Source organism: Podarcis raffonei, chromosome 2 (assembly GCF_027172205.1).
Source record: "Podarcis raffonei isolate rPodRaf1 chromosome 2, rPodRaf1.pri, whole genome shotgun sequence".
Taxonomy (NCBI): Eukaryota; Metazoa; Chordata; class Lepidosauria; order Squamata; family Lacertidae; genus Podarcis; species Podarcis raffonei.
The window spans coordinates 89,303,220-89,319,538 of NC_070603.1; the positions used below are offsets into that span (position 1 = coordinate 89,303,220).

Sequence of the window (16,319 nt, forward strand, 5' to 3'; positions counted from 1 at the left end):
GCTGAGATCAGCGCGCCCAGGCTTCGCGGATCTCTCCGCAAGCAGCGGGAGCGGTCCCGCTGCTTGCGGAGACTTGCCTGCATGCCGAAGCCTGCGCGCGCTGAGATCAGCGCGCCCAGGCTTCGCGGACCTCTCCGCAAACAGCGGGAGCGGTCCTGCTGCTTGCGGAGACTTGCCTGCATGCCGAAGCCTGCGCGCGCTGAGATCAGCGCGCCCAGGCTTCGCGGACCTCTCCGCAAGCAGTGGGAGCGCTCCCACGGCTTGCAGAGAGCTGCCTGTTTGGGGGCTGGGGTCGGGGGAAGCTTCCCCCGCCCCAGCCCCGCGCCTGGGGGGGAAATAATTTTCCCCCTTTATTTCCCCCCAAAAAAACTGGGTGTGCCCTATGGTCCGGTGCGCCCTATGGTGCAAAAAATACGGTACATACCTTGCTGAGAAACTTAATTTGGGGGCAGATATTTTGTTTTTTACACTTTCCTTAAACTTCAAAGAGTGCTTGCTCCAGTTCTTTAAGTGACACAAAATTTGCTGAGTAAACCTAGATTAATTTTTTTATGTGTGCCAACTGTAATTCTGAATGGAATAAAAGTTTTCTTCAGAAAGGCTGTTGTTAAGATTCCTATACTAGGTACTGGTTATGAAAGGTGGACATCAGATTTATTGATTCTTTCTTTACCAGTTGCAAGTTCTTGTGACTTCCAAATGCCTTACTGTGATGAAAAAGCCAGGGTCCTGTAGTTGGCATAGTTTCTTTAGCCATCACCTGCTTTGTACTGCTGGATGCAAAAACTGTTGTCTCTCATCTATATACAGTAAAATTAATCAGACCACATTTCTGCTTTTGAGTTATGGTTAAAATGGTTTGCTAGCTGCCTCATGGCTGTGTATGTCAATGCTATCTTTCTTCCACATCACAGGTAGGAAATTGCTCTAAAATAGAGTATTGATCAACGTTTTTTTATAAGAAGACTGGAGCCAACTGTTCTCAAGGGAACACATGAACAGAACAGCATTACTCTGAAACAAGTAGTTAGCCTGCCTATATGCTATCTTCATGATTTTTATAAACCAGTATGTATCTCCTAGGCATCAACTTCATTTGCATGTATCTATATATCTTTTCAGACATAGTTTTCTGTGTGGGTGGGTGCGTGCATGCATGCACAGAGGGGGGAAAGAACAAAAAAATGATAAATGAACTTGACCAAGTATTTGAACAATTACTGAAATAAGTGTAGCTTCTAGCTTTTGAATTTTACAATTCTTGCTGACGTTCTGGCTGCCTCTGGCCAGAATACCAAAGTGGCAGCACTTGAGTGAAACAACCAGAGGAATCTGTTTTCCAGGAGTTGCATAAGTATGCAGGGTTCCTCTTTCCCCCCCCCCCTGCAGGGTTCAGTGGCATTGGCCAGTCAGAGGAATGGGGGAAAATCATATAGGCAGCTTGCCTGTAATTCTTCTGTGGTAACTTTATTTTGAAAAGTTATAAGGCATTATTCTGCTAATCGCAGCATTAGGATTTTCAAGATCGTTCCAAAGCCACAAGTGTCTTTGACAGTTCTCACAGCAGCCTCCATTTCCACTTTTTGTTTTTGGGGAAAAGCATTTTACCACCCACAAGCTGTGTTTCACCTATTGGACATCATATTTGGTTACATTTTGAAGAGGCTATGACTAGCTTGGGATAAGGATGTGCGTTGTAGGAAATACAGTACAGCTTCTTTGTGTGCTACATGCATTCTAAAATAACTTATCTGCTCTGCAGGGTGCTGCCTTTCCTTCCTTCTTGAAAACGGTAATAGCTTTAACAGCATGCAGTAGTGCAACACTTCACAAATTTTGGGGGATCTGGGGCTCAACTACAATTTCAGAGCCACTCAGTATTTCACAATATCTGTTCCATTTTCTTCTTTCCTATCTTGTCTGTTCTTCTGCGCCCCATTTCTCCATTTATAATCATCATCATCATCATCATCATCATCATAATTTATTTATTATTTATACGCCGCCCATCTGGCTGGGCTTCCCTAGCCACTCTGGCTGGCTTCCAAAAAAATATTAAAATACTGTAATACATCGAACATCAAAAGCTTCCCTAAACAGGGCTGCCTGTTTCAAATCAAATATAGACCCAAATTGAAAAAATAGTGATAACATTGGTGAACCATCTTCTTGGCTGGGCTGCTACCCAGGTGTAGTTCACAAACTGCACTATTCTACCTCATATGATATAAATAAGTCCAAACTGCCTATCAGCTGTGTTCTCAGATGTTGTTTAGGGCAGCTGTGTATCTACTGTATGGATGATCAATATGATTTGTATTCTGTGGGACCGACATGGCATAATATGTCAAATTGCTTTGTTCATCCTTGTATCCTCCTCTTGGAATAATTTTAACTGCAACAATTAGAATGTCATATTAAGGAGCTGGGATTTGGACATTTTAAAATTTAAGCAGTTTAGAAACTTGTCCAGTTGTGAGTAATTCAATACATGCCACAGAGAACTAGAATAGGCCAAATTATAAATCTATACTGTATGTGCAATTTGATGCTTTCCTTTCTACCTTGGTCTCTACTCAAACTGAGGGATAGCTCGCTCAGTAGAATATGAGACTCTTATTCTCAGGGTCGTGGGTTCGAGCCCCACATAGGGTGAAAGATTCCTGCACTGCAGCGAGTTGGGCTAAAATGATCCTCATGGCCCCTTCCAACTCTACAGTTCTATGATTCTATTAAAATAAATGTTAAATGCTCACTTTGTTCTGTTTTACTCATATGCCCAATCACCACTTAAGAAGTAGCTTGCTAACTTCTGGTTACTTAACTTCTGGCTACATCTGTGTCTCTCCTCCCTCCCCAACATATCAATTGCATGTGGTGTGTGCCAGTGTTACATTAAGGATCCCACAAATCTGGAAGGAGAATGCACAGTGTACAAGATATAATGAACATTAGTTATCAGAGCAGCTAGTGACAAGACTGAGGGACGCAGGTGGCGCTGTGGGTTAAACCACAGAGCCTAGGACTTGCCGATCAGAAGGTCGGCGGTTTGAATCCCCGTGACGGGGTGAGCTCCCGTTGCTTGGTCCCTGCTCCTGCCAACCTAGCAGTTCAAAAGCACATCAAAGTGCAAGTAGATAAATAGGTACCGCTCTGGCGGGAAGATAAACGGCGTTTCCGTGTGCTGCTCTGGTTCCCCAGAAGCGGCTTAGTCATGCTGGCCACATGACCCGGAACCTGTACGCCGGCTCCCTCGGCCAATAAAGCAAGATGAGCGCCGCAACCCCAGAGTTGGCCACGACTGGACCTAATGGTCAGGGGTCCCTTTACCTTTACCTTAGTGACAAGACTAAATTGAAATGCAGCAAGGACACTGGCCTCAACACACCCTTATTTTGATATTTTGGTTCTAGTAGGTAAGAGTTTTCCTATGCAGATCATCTGAATGGCAACTTATTCTGTCCACAGTAGTTAGTTAAATGTTTATTGTCAACACAAATATGGCAGTGAGCAAAATATGGGAATAAAGCACCAACATGGAATGTGTGCACTGGAAATCAATATCTGCCTGTAAAATCTCCCCCATCTCCCAATTTTTGTATACATGGAAACATCCACAAGTTTTGATGTTGGAAAGAGTTTGATTCTAAGTTGTTCATTCACGTAAAGGAAAAAGTGATTCCTGCCAATTTTTCTATCTCCAGGTCCCCTACATCATATTCTGCACCATTCCCAAGGGTCTCCTAAACGGGAGCAATCTTTCATTTTCAGGGGGTGTAGGGAGCTTCGGAAGATGGGAAATCCTTGTTCCATGTATGTGGACTTTGTTTCATTCATGGGAGGAAAATTAGGATTCAAGCCAAAGTGCAAGAATCTGAATTAGAGATCCCTGTGTAAGAGGTGTTTTGCCATATGCTGCTTCAATTACTTCTTGCTGATTAAAATTTGTATATGGGATAGTTGTGTGCCTTCCAATTTTTGATGCTTTTATGAAACATTTTTGAAGTTTAACCCTTCAGCTTGATGGGCCTTCTCTGCGATTTGAATTCTCTTTCCCTCCTCTAGTATTTGTTAATGCTAAAAATAATAAATTATAGTGTGGACTCCAATGAAGTCTGTGCAGAAGTGCTCACATAATGGGGCCTGCTTCCTCTCCAGTCTCCCCCCATGTGCCTATAAAATCTGCTCTGAGGGACCCACAGCAGCTGATTCAGGTAGGAGAAGGGGAAGTCCTACTGCTTTAGAAGCAGTCTTCTCATATAACTTTGGTGGGTTTTTTTGTAAAAAAACTGGAAATTAAAAAAAATAAAGAATGAAAGGTATCTTATTTATTTTTGGCAGAGAAGCCTTTCAGTGAAGCTTAATCCACTGTTGCAAACCTATCCCTGAATAGCTTTGAGCATGTGGAAAGTTCAGCTTGCATATATTCAAGAGTTTTCACTGACTGTGGCAAATTCCCAGCAAGTTCTTTGTCTGCAGAGACAGAATAGGGGCATGGCGGTGTAAGCTGAAGTTTAGCAGAATGTGCAGGTGCACAGAAGTCATCACATTTTTCTGCTCCTTCTTTGTTGCCTATTAGTAATGCTGAGACCAACCATAACTAGGGGCATATTATTACAGTGTTGGACTTAAAATAACCTCAGTAAGTCACATTCTCTTGATGTGTATGTTTCTTTTCTAAGTTTTGTCTAACTTTTTCTCCCCCAAGCTGCTGTTTGACAGAGGAGCCCCACCAGCCAGTCATGTTTAAGGATAAGTGGTGGAGGTAAGTACCTTTTCCTCCCTATATTTAAGTAGTGTCTTGGCATCTGAGTTGCAGTAGCTGTGTTAAGTCTCACCTGAAAGGATGCTAGAATAGTTCTGTAATGTTTGCAAATACGTATGTCCATTGACTGTATATATAGTGTTTTGCAGCTTGTTTCATCTTCTGCATTAGGTAGCACTTTTGCTGTTTTTTTTTCTAAAACCGGTAGTACATGAGTTCCAGTGAAAGTTGTCCATGTAATAAACTTGGAGACTTGGCCATTGCCATGGCAGAATATTTCAAAGCAATTTAGTGAACATACAGGAATATTTTTTATGGAGAATTTCAAGGGTAAGGGGCAAACCAGCAAATGTTTGGGAGCATGAGAAAAGTTCTGACCACACACAGTAGAAAGAAATAGGAAAAAATTGGCTTTAGTTGCCACTTGGTTCATTAACCACAAATACAGTGCATTTTCTGACAACATGTAGTGACTCTTGAAATAGCTGCCTAGTGAGATCCCCATAGGCAAAGCATTGAATGACAAGGGCTGTTGGATTAGCTACAGAATCTATGCAGTCTTCTCTAGCAGGATGGAATTTCACAAAACTCTAATCTGTGATACTACAGGGAGGTCTTTAGCTACAGTATAAAAATCAGTCACGCCATGCATATATGATTACCACCAAGCCAGTAAAATACTCATCTAGGTTATCTTTGGCCTATCTGTAGTCCATTCTCATTAGCAGATGTATATCAGATTAAAACATTTTTCCAGAATCATAGGGAACAAAATCTGCCTGTTTTTAAAAAATGAGATTTTGAGGAGTCTGTTCAGCTTGAAGTAATCTGACTCAGCAGGGTTTTGAACTTTTTTTGTTATTACTAAAAATTCTACCTCTGGCATTCTCCATAGATAATGCAGTTCCCCTGGGTAGTTTGATGGCTAATTCCACAAATTGGAGTGAGCCTGTAGAGAGTGTTTATGATGTTATACCATAGGAATAGGTCTGTAATCCCATTCTTAGAATGTTTCAGATGTATGATATAGTTTAACCTTAATGCATATGTGTGATCCACTTTAATTGCAACAAATCTGAGTTTATGTGCAGTTACTCATCCTATTGTATCAACCTTATAATGGATTGGGGGCTTGCAGGGGTACTAGATGTATCTAGCTTGGAGTTGTGATTTTTATAGAGAAATTTCCTTTTAAGAATTGGAGGTCATTTCTATCCAAATAAATGGGATTCTGTATCTGGAATCATTTATCTTTCTATGTATCACATGACTGTGGTCACATTCAGATTATCAAATATTGGCTTTATAAGGCAAGATATGCATGAGTTTCAGGCACTCACAGCTGCTTTGCTCCTCCCTTTGGATAAGCAGTGAAACAAGTCAGGAAGCTGCAGCTAACCATGACATCCTGTTGTATCTGAGAACTAGTTGTTTATTAGATTTATATAACAGCCCATCAGTAAATATTCCCATGGTGGCTTTCAACAATTTGGGTCCAGGATACCCCAAGGATCACCCTGAACCCTTATATTCTAGTTACAGGTAGGTAGCTGTATTGGTCTGCCATAGTCAAAACAAAATAAAAAAATTCCTTCCAGTAGCACCTTAGAGACCACCTAAGTTTGTTATTGGTATGAGCTTTCGTGTGCATGCACTTCAGGTGTATCTGAAGAAGTGTGCATGCATACGAAAGCTCATACCAATAACAAACTTAGGTGGTCTCTAAGGTGCTACTGGAAGGAATTTTTTTATTTTGTTCCTTATATTCTAGCTCAGTCACTGAGATCATCTGCAGAAACTCATTTAGTTGTTCCCTGCGTTGGTGAGGCTTCTTTGGCAACAATGAGAAACAGAACCTTCAGTTTCATTGGCCCAGTCCTGTGGAATACCCTGTCAATAGAGAGGTACAGTGGGCGCCTTCTGTGCCAACTTTTAAACACATGCTTAAAACTTTTCTATTCCACCAGGCCTATGCAGGCAATTAAGAGTACATCCCCCACAATGGTCTGTTGATGTTGGTTTTTAACTTTTTATGATTTTATTGTGTGGTTTTATGTTTTTATAATGTTGTAAACCACTGTGATATATTTTCATGACACAGTTGTATATAAATGTTTTTATAAATAAATAAAAACATCAAACACAATTTACAGTAATAGGTAATATCCAATAATAATACTGCAAAAAGCTTCATTGCACAGAGGCACCATAGAATAATTTACTGTACAGCCTCAATTTAAAATGCACAGAAAAAAGATAAAGAAGGTGTCAGGTGTGGCTCTCTGGGAAGTCTGTTTCATAGCTGATATGCCACTACTAAAAAAACACATCTCCTTAGTTGCCCCCTGCCTCATTTCATTGATGGAGGCACCTAGGGAAGGGTTTCTGAAGAGAATTTTAAGGTGCAGGTAGGCATACAAAGGAGGACGTGATCTTTTCAAGTAACCTGTTCTTAGGACTTTGCAGGTTAAAATTGGGTCAGGAAATATACTGGAAGCAAATAATGGTTAATGCCAAACAAGCCAGGATGCAAAAGCCGACTTCAAACTATGGTTTCATATCCTGACTTGTTTGGATGCCAATACCCATATTTTCCAGTTTGGACGTCCCATTAAATACTTTCTGGTCTGTTTGCTTACTCACCTGAAAGGAGAAATGGTGCTGTTGCATGTGGATTCCTGACACTTGTGCATAACTTCTTATTATGCCATAATTTGCCTTTTGTCCGTGGAGAAATAAGATTATTTTGATTTAAACTGTTACCATAGAAAAGCATATAAAAGCAGGCCATAAGAACTGCTGCCTTATTCCTAGCTATATACATCACATAAATATACTACTACACATCAATAGGATAGTATATATTTATATAAACTAATGGTGGGAATTAATATTGGAGGCATTTGTTGTATCTTTAAGTTTTCAAATGTGTACGATGCCCCTGCTTATTTTTTGTTGGGTAAAATAGTGGTAGCCCAATTTTCAGTCTATTAACAGAACTTGCAACATGTTACATCACAATGGTAGAATTTGGGATGGCTTTATTTCCAGTGGGTCACTATATTGTGCAGTGTCTGAGAAGGGTAGCAAAGGGGCTAGAGTTTTTGTACAGACAATATTTGCTTGCTTTTGCAGGATATCTCAATTGGTAGAGCATTAAACTCTTAATCCCAGGGTCATGGGTTCAAGTATTAGGACTGGCAAAACAGACTGGCCAAACCGGATCCAAGATGTGTCCTGATCATCATAATGGCTCTTAATATGTTCTGTTGGATGTTTTCTCCAGTCTAAACATCATATATCTCTATCAACTTCTCTCAAAATTCATGCAGGATCTGCCAAGACTGAGCTTCATTTGTATGGTCCATTTTATCATCTTACACAGCTTATGCATGTGATTCGCACTTAATCACAACAAGCGTATTACAAGGCTGTTCAGTTATTGTTAACTTTATTAATGCTCCCTTTCTTAATATTCAAGTTGCTTTGAGTTCACTTGCTTACTTCCTCAGCTACCTGCCTGTAGTGTGACATAATTATAGCTGTTTGCCTTTTCCACTTACCCGAAGCAATATACCTGAAGGAGCAGGTTGTGTTATTTAATATTTTGTTGGAAGCTGCCCAGAGTGGCTGGGGAAACCCAGCCAGATGGGCGGGGTATAAATAATAAATTATTCTTATTATTATCTGTTCCTGTGAGTCTGAACAAGACCCACTTTTAATGCTGCTGCCATTCTGCTGCCCACGTCTACAAGAACCAGTCATTTTAGACATTTGAAATTCCTGAGAGAGCCTTTGCTAATGGCCTTTGGTACCTACAAAATATTTTAGCACTGGCAATGTGGAATCTGGTCCCTGCTTCTGGTCCTTGCCTGAAAGAAGATATTTTGCTTTTTTCCATATTTTTAGTTTGTAGTAACATAAAATTTATTAGAAATATAGAGCAGTGTGTTGAGTTACATTGCCTTTCCTTAATACCATGGTGATAAGCTGCCAAATCCAGCCTCATGTAGCACAACGCATATTAAAATTGGGGTATGCTTGTTACGGCTCTGACAAAATCTTCCTTGCCTTCCAGTATACCAGCTCTGCTGGTAGGGAGGTATAGTTTCTATATTTAATATAGCATTTGGTTTGCAGTTTGGTTTTGGAATATTTTTTCATAAGCTTTGTGTTCTACCTGCAGTGGAAATGCACTTAATCCCCATGGTAAAAAAAAATGCTTGAAAAGTTTAGGATTGAGAAGAGAGTAAACTAGCTGCATGTTTTTGCAATGTGAATAACCTTAATCTGTGCATGATGTGTAACCCTAGTTTTTTTGTTTTAACATTAGATAAGCATGAGACCACCGTGGCACAGCTGCATGTGTATTCACTCTTGAAGCAATTGCACACTTTATTGGCTGACAATCTTGGCATTTTTCAGCAAAAACAAATTTTAAGGGCACAGAACATCTGTGTCTGACTTGTCAAATAAACTTGCTTGGTGTCATCTGATGGAGCCTTCTGGTAGTGAACAACTCTATGATGATCCTGACCTTGGAGGAAAGTCTCAAGATCCAGAGACCAAAAGGCAGCATGAATCGGAGCAAAAGCTATCCAAAATTACCCACAATGCCTTGGAGAATATTAATGTGATTGGTCAAGGGTTGAAGCATCTCTTCCAGCATCAACGTAGGAGGTCCTCAGTGTCTCCCCATGATGTTCAGCAAGCTCAGGTTGATTTGGAGCTTGAAACGGAATTGGAAAATCAAAGCACATGTGCTGAAATTGATGGTGTCTCTACCCACCCCACAGCTCTGAACAGAGTTCTCCAACAAATCAGAGTGCCACCTAAAATGAAGAGAGGAACAAGCTTGCATAGCAGACGGGGCAAGGCAGAGCCTCCAAAGGGAAGCCCCCAAATCAACAGGAAGTCTCTCCAGGATATTCATTCAGGCCGGCCCAGATCCTCATCAACTACTGATGCCCCTACTAATATGTCTGTGCTGGAGATGGCCTCTCCTATCTGTCTAGCTGGTGAAGAGGTTGCACCAGCAGATCGGGTGAGTACTGTTTATAGCAAAGTGTATTTTCTTGTTGGATGCTGAAGCATTTCTTTGAAAAAATCTGAGCATTAAATATAGTAGCAAGGGCAATAAATATGTGTGTGTGTGTCTATATGTATATTTCCTTGAAAGCCATGTACCTGAGTAAAGAAGAACATAGTATAATGTTCTTGCTGCACTGGTAATAAGAGAAGATGCAACAGCTTGTTGGCAATAAAGAACAGTAGATGCTGACTTACTTTTTTATTTTTGGAAGTTGTTTAGCTTGTGGAAGTAGCAGAATCTCCCAAGTAGACTGCTTTGCACATAATAATTGATTTTTTCTCTCCAGTAAGTCCAGCATTGGATTAAATTTAAGATGTAAGGATCTGTATTGCCAAGAGGTAAATGGTAGTATGCAATTCCAACTGTGCAAGTTGCTGCCATGTATAGTGTTCTTTATAGTGTGCTTTTTATTGTATTTTATGTTGAAAACTTTTAATAACATTTGATTGAAAAAAATGTATTGAGCCATATTGAAGCTTACTGTTTCATTAGATAAACTTGGTTCTGGGTATGAAATATTTTGGTCTGCAGTATAGAAGGTACGCAGAAAGATCTATGTGACAGTTCTTTTTTGAGGGAGAGGGCAGGGAGTGGTAGTTCTATGTCTTGCTGAAATTGAGGAATGGAACTGTTAGCCCCTAAGTCAGTGCAGTCATCTCTGTGTTTCCCAATTAATTCCATTTGGTTTAGTTAATGAGCAGTGTTTTCTGTTCAGATAGCTAATGAAAAGTTACAAAAGGATATGGTGGAAACTTTTAACATCTTAGTGGCTGTCACAGCAGGAGACATTGCGGAAGTAAAACAGCAGACTGTGTGAGGTGATGAGGCATGGAAGCCTGTGGGGTAGGGTGCATTGATATGGGGATCATCAGTACTCTTTAACATAGGTGGAGGAAGAAACAGGAAATTAAGCTAATGAATTTAGGAGAGAAGAAGCAAGTGCGTTGCAGTTGGGACAAGGACAGGCTGGAGTGGAACAGACTCTTAAAGCATGGACTCATAGAATCATAGAATCATAGAATCATAGAATCATAGAGTTGGAAGAGACCACAAGGGCCATCGAGTCCAACCCCCTGCCAAGCAGGAAACACCATCAGAGCACTCCTGACATATGGTTGTCAAGCCTCTGCTTAAAGACCTCCAAAGAAGGAGACTCCACCACACTCCTTGGCAGCAAATTCCACTGTCGAACAGCTCTTACTGTCAGGAAGTTCTTCCTAATGTTTAGGTGGAATCTTCTTTCTTGTAGTTTGGATCCATTGCTCCGTGTCCGCTTCTCTGGAGCAGCAGAAAACAACCTTTCTCCCTCCTCTATGTGACATCCTTTTATATATTTGAACATGGCTATCATATCACCCCTTAACCTCCTCTTCTCCAGGCTAAACATGCCCAGCTCCCTTAGCCGTTCCTCATAAGGCATCGTTTCCAGGCCTTTGACCATTTTGGTTGCCCTCCTCTGGACACGTTCCAGTTTGTCAATGTCCTTCTTGAACTGTGGTGCCCAGAACTGGACACAGTACTCCAGGTGAGGTCTGACCAGAGCAGAATACAGTGGCACTATTACTTCCCTTGATCTAGATGCTATACTCCTATTGATGCAGCCCAGAATTGCATTGGCTTTTTTAGCTGCCGCATCACACTGTTGGCTCATGTCAAGTTTGTGGTCAACCAAGACTCCTAGATCCTTTTCACATGTAGTGCTCTCAAGCCAGGTGTCACCCATCTTGTATTTGTGCCTCTCATTTTTTTTGCCCAAGTGCAATACTTTACATTTCTCCCTGTTAAAATTCATCTTGTTTGTTTTGGCCCAGTTCTCAAATCTGTCAAGGACTCATAGTTGCTGATGTGTTGTGTGTATTATATGGAAGTGTACTAATTCCAAGTTAACTTGTATGTGTGGAGGTTTTCTTTATGCATGCATAGATGAGATGGAACACATCTCTTCAAGAGACAGTAATTATGAACATCAGCCTTGCTTGGCAAGGTAAAGATACTCTGCTCTGTGTTTTGCACACCTTTTTATCAATCATGAAAGTATGGACATTAGCATTTTCTTGAGTTGCTCTTGTGGAGTGGAGAGGACTGAAACAAAGTCTCATTTTTAAGCATATCTACAACCCAAAAGTAGGCACCCCTCCTCACCACTTTTTAGTAGCAAAACAAGACTTTAACTGTTAACATTTTGTAAAGGTGGTTGGTTTTGATTGTGGAGAGAATATAAATAAAAGGGCCTGGTCCAGCCAATGAAGGAAACCAGATTTTCTTCCCCCTCTCCATGCTTATGATGTCAGCCAAACATGCCACCAGGAAACTCTTTCCCCTCCGGTTCCCCCTAACAATAAAAAAGGGCCCAGTCTTGCCCATGAATAAACCAGGTTCCCTGCCCTCCTTCCCACCAGTCAAACGTGTTTTTGGGATAGTTTGCCTCCACTCTCATTAAAATGTGTGTTTGGGTGTGCATGTGTGTGGCAATGATGAACGTAGAAATTAAACAATGAACTCACATAGATACATTGCTGATTACAAAGACTGGTAGGCTGGCTAGCTAGCCATAGAAAAGAAAAGAAGAAAGGCTTGTGCTTGTGGCTGCTTTAATCTTGTGCTTGCAAATGGAAGAAAAAGTACCTCAGCCTCAGAGAAGAGCATCAAGTAACATGCAGCTGGTTGGCTCAGATTGAAATGCTTTCTTCTGATTGGTTGGGAAGGCTCTTCATAGTTCTTGCCTAATGCTATGAAACAAGGACAGACTGTATCCAAATGTGATAGATTATATTGCATATGAATAATAAGGAACAGAGATTGGGCTACAGCTTTTGGGGGGGGCAGGCTTGGGATTAGGATGGGCAGTGCTCCACTTGTACGAAGTGAAGAACTTCCATTGATCCCTAACTAACATGAAAACACCTATATAAAAAGGCAAATTAATAAGTGACTCAAACATCTCTAGGAGCAGCCCCAGGGAAGAAGCTACATTATTATTATTATTATTATTATTATTATTAGGGGAAATCCCCATCAGCTTCGCTGCCCATGTGTAGCTAGTGGTAATGGGATCACTGTCTTCTATAGCACTGTTGCAGTACAGTCATACCTTGGTTCTCGAACACCTTGTGACTCAAATGTTTTGGTGAGTGTTCCGGTTTGCAAACGTTTTTTGGAAGCTGAACGTTCGATGCAGCTTCTGTGGCTTCTGATTGAGTGCAGGAAGCTCCTGCAGCCAATCGGAAGCTGCCCCTTGGTTTTCGAAAGTCGAATGGACTTCCGGAACAAATTCTGTTTGAGAACCAAGGTACGACTGTATATCTAAAGCAGAATACAGTGGTACCTCGGGTTACATACGCTTCAGGTTACAGACTCCACTAACCGAGAAATAGTACCTCGGGTTAAGAACTTTGCTTCAGGATGAGAACAGAAATCGTGCTCCGGCGATGCAGCGGCAGCAGGAGGCCCCATTAGCTAAAGTGGTACTTCAGGTTAAGAACAGTTTCAGGTTAAGAACGGACCTCCAGAACGAATTAAGTACTTAACCCGAGGTACCACTGTATGCTCATAAGGTATCTCATCTAATGTTGTAATTCTTAGTTTTAGTTTTGTCTTCTGGGAAACAAATCAGAGTCTATAGGAAACTTTGTTCCTATGTGTCTTGTTATATTATATGAACTGTAGTGGCATCATCAAATTCCTGAAGAGCTAGGTGTAGTCTTGTATTGTCCAAGACAAAAGTTGATTCTGTCCTTCCAAAGACATTATGGCAAACTGGGTAGTAGCAGAGTGTTGAGTGGATTTTGGCCAAGTGAGACATTCCTCACTGTATATTGTGTAAGTAAAATGCTTCATATTAAATTCTGCCGCCCCGTCCCCCCAAATGCAGTTCCATAAAACTTAGTGTGCTAACATAAAAATACTTTTTAAAAATAAAATAAAATATAAAAACCCACACATCAATATGAAACAAAGATAATTTTGTAAGCTTTAGACAGAACCCATCTTGGTAGCCTTTTAAAATAATAATAATAAAAAGAATAGAAAAAGACATTTTGCATTCTTTCTTTATTGACAGTGACATAACTATGTCATGCTATCTTAATTCAGCACAGTAAAGAGTTCTAAACAACTGTGCTATAAGATAGAACTGAGCAGTATTCATAGAATCATAGAATTATAAAGTTGGAAAGGGACCACAAGGAGCATCTAGTCCAGGCTTCCTCAAACTTGGACCTCCAGTTGTTTTGAGACTACAATTCCCATTATTCCTGACCACTGGTCCTGCTAGCTAGGGATCATGGGAGTTGTAGGCCAAAAACATCTGGAGGGCCGAGTTTGAGGAAACCTGCTAGTCAAACCACCTGCAATACAGGAATCTTTCGCTCAGTGTGGGGCTCAAATCCACAACCCTTAAGTAAGATTATCCTGCTGTACCAACTGAGTTTGAAGTGTTTGAAATGCATTTGAATTTCAGGTAAAACTTATTCTTATCAAAAATACATATCAAATTGTAGGTGGCTGTTCGCACACTATCTTTAATGTTTTATGGAAAATATGAGATACTTTCTTTGTTGTTCATTGTGTTTTCTGTTTTATGCACTAGCACACATATGAAACCAGTGTTCATTATTGATGCTCGGTACAGTTATACAGTGGAACTTGAAGACCATGAACCATTGACTTTGAGCAAACAACACCAGTTCCGGAAAGTTTGATCAGTTACCTTTAAACTAACCTGGATTTGAGACGGATTTCAGCAGATTAACTGCATTCTATTCCAGCAACAGCAAGAGTCCTGTGGCCCTGTAAATTTAACTGATTTGTACTAATTAAAGCTTGATAAGCACCAGAGAGTTAAACTTTTACCCTAATTGTTATAATCCACTTACTCTTGCTTACAAAGCTTTGTGCAGCAGTAAACTGATTTGCAGCACAATCCTGCACAACTACTCAAATGTAAATCCTGTTGAGTTGAATGGGACTTACAACCCAATATATTTATATTGGGTTGCAGCCATAGGGTGATGCCAAGCTATAGTCATACTTGGAGCAGACCCTTGAAATCAGTGGACTTATTGATCTCTATGTATTTGGAGTATGGTTAATGTTGGCTGTTATCTGTAGCATTTAACGTTTGAAAAGACAGTATGCTAGGTGATCATGAAAACGGCATTTTAAAGAAATAAAGCCAAAGTGACTCATACAAGAAGTGCCAAAGTGACTCATTCAAGTAGTGTTGCACATAATTGGTGCTAGCAGTCTACAGGAAGGAGCTATACTCTCTATGCTTACCCTTCTGCTGGTTCAGCTGGAATGTCATCTTTAGGAAGCTTATATCTGACAACAGCTGGTCAAGGCACATTAATGAAAGAGAACTTGCTGTCTCCTTTCCATGGTGTCTGTGGTGTGGCTGGCTGTTAAACAGTGTAGTGGCAAAGGAAGAACCATGTGGCAGGTTTTCTGATTGGAACAATTGAAGGGCCTTGATCTGGTGGTGGTTGTCCTACAAGTTCCAGAGTGATTCCTTTGGTAATCTAAAATGATGCCATTAGTGCTTATAGCATGTCTCTTCCCTGTATGTGTGTGTAGTATGAATTAATATAAAACTCCCCTATATTCAGTTCTTTGTTTATGTAACACCTAAAATGACATCACCACCACCGCCATTATTATTAATAATAATGATAATAATAATAATAATAATAATAATAATAATAATAATAATATACCACCCTATACCTGGAGGTTTAAAGGGGCACGATCACCTCCCTGGCCAGCCAGCTGTTCCCTTCTTGCTGGTTTTTATCAGCCAAGAAGGGCAAGGGTCTAGAGCGCAAGTGGTCACCCTGGCTAATCTGAGCACCTTATCCACATCTTTGAGTCTTACCAACTGAAACTCATCCAACACAACAGGACTAGACTGTGCTCTGGATATCCCATGAGATTTATCTGCTATAACAGCAGAGACAAGGTCTTAGTGGATGCAAGCAATTTTATCCTCAAAATGCTTTGCAAACAAGTCAAAGCAAGCTACTTTTGGTTCTATCACCTCCTTTGGACCATCCTGTAAAAGGCCCCATACAACCTGGAAAAGCGCTGCCAGATGCCACAATGAGGATGCAATGGAGGCAGCAAAGTATACCTTCTTTGCTGCTTTCACTGCCACTAGGTAGGCTCGATAATGAGCCCTTACTGTTGTTCAGTTGCATTCATTCAGATCTTTCTTCTTGCGTTCAAGCCATCTCCCAGCTTGTTTCCTCACCCTAAGCTCTGGAGTATACTGGGGGCGGGGGCCAAACGGGCTTCACGAAGTGGGAGAGGGAGCTTGCTTATTCCCCCCACCCTTAGTGAGGCCTTCTTAATATTTTTATTTTCTGTTACATACTTCAGTTTACTGTTTACCAGATCCTTGAACAAGCCAGAAGTGTTCTGAGACTTCTTGATTGGGAACCATAAGCCCAAACTTCTGTGCTTGAT

At 40.8% G+C, this 16,319-nt stretch overlaps 1 protein-coding gene across 3 annotated transcripts in view; it reads left to right on the forward strand.

Moving 5' to 3' along the window:
* Positions 1 to 16,319, forward strand: part of TMCC1 (transmembrane and coiled-coil domain family 1) — a 113,845-nt gene that overhangs the window by 13,415 nt on the left and 84,111 nt on the right. Inside the window, exons 2-3 of one of the 3 annotated variants that reach the window (XM_053378076.1) lie at positions 4,709 to 4,765; positions 9,562 to 9,809. In XM_053378076.1, the coding sequence (XP_053234051.1) occupies positions 9,603 to 9,809 (207 nt within the window). In that variant the 5' untranslated portion in view covers positions 4,709 to 4,765; positions 9,562 to 9,602. Of the gene's footprint in view, positions 1 to 4,708; positions 4,766 to 9,097; positions 9,810 to 16,319 lie in introns of those variants that run through there. The other 2 variants (XM_053378075.1, XM_053378081.1) reach the window with 2 other exon arrangements.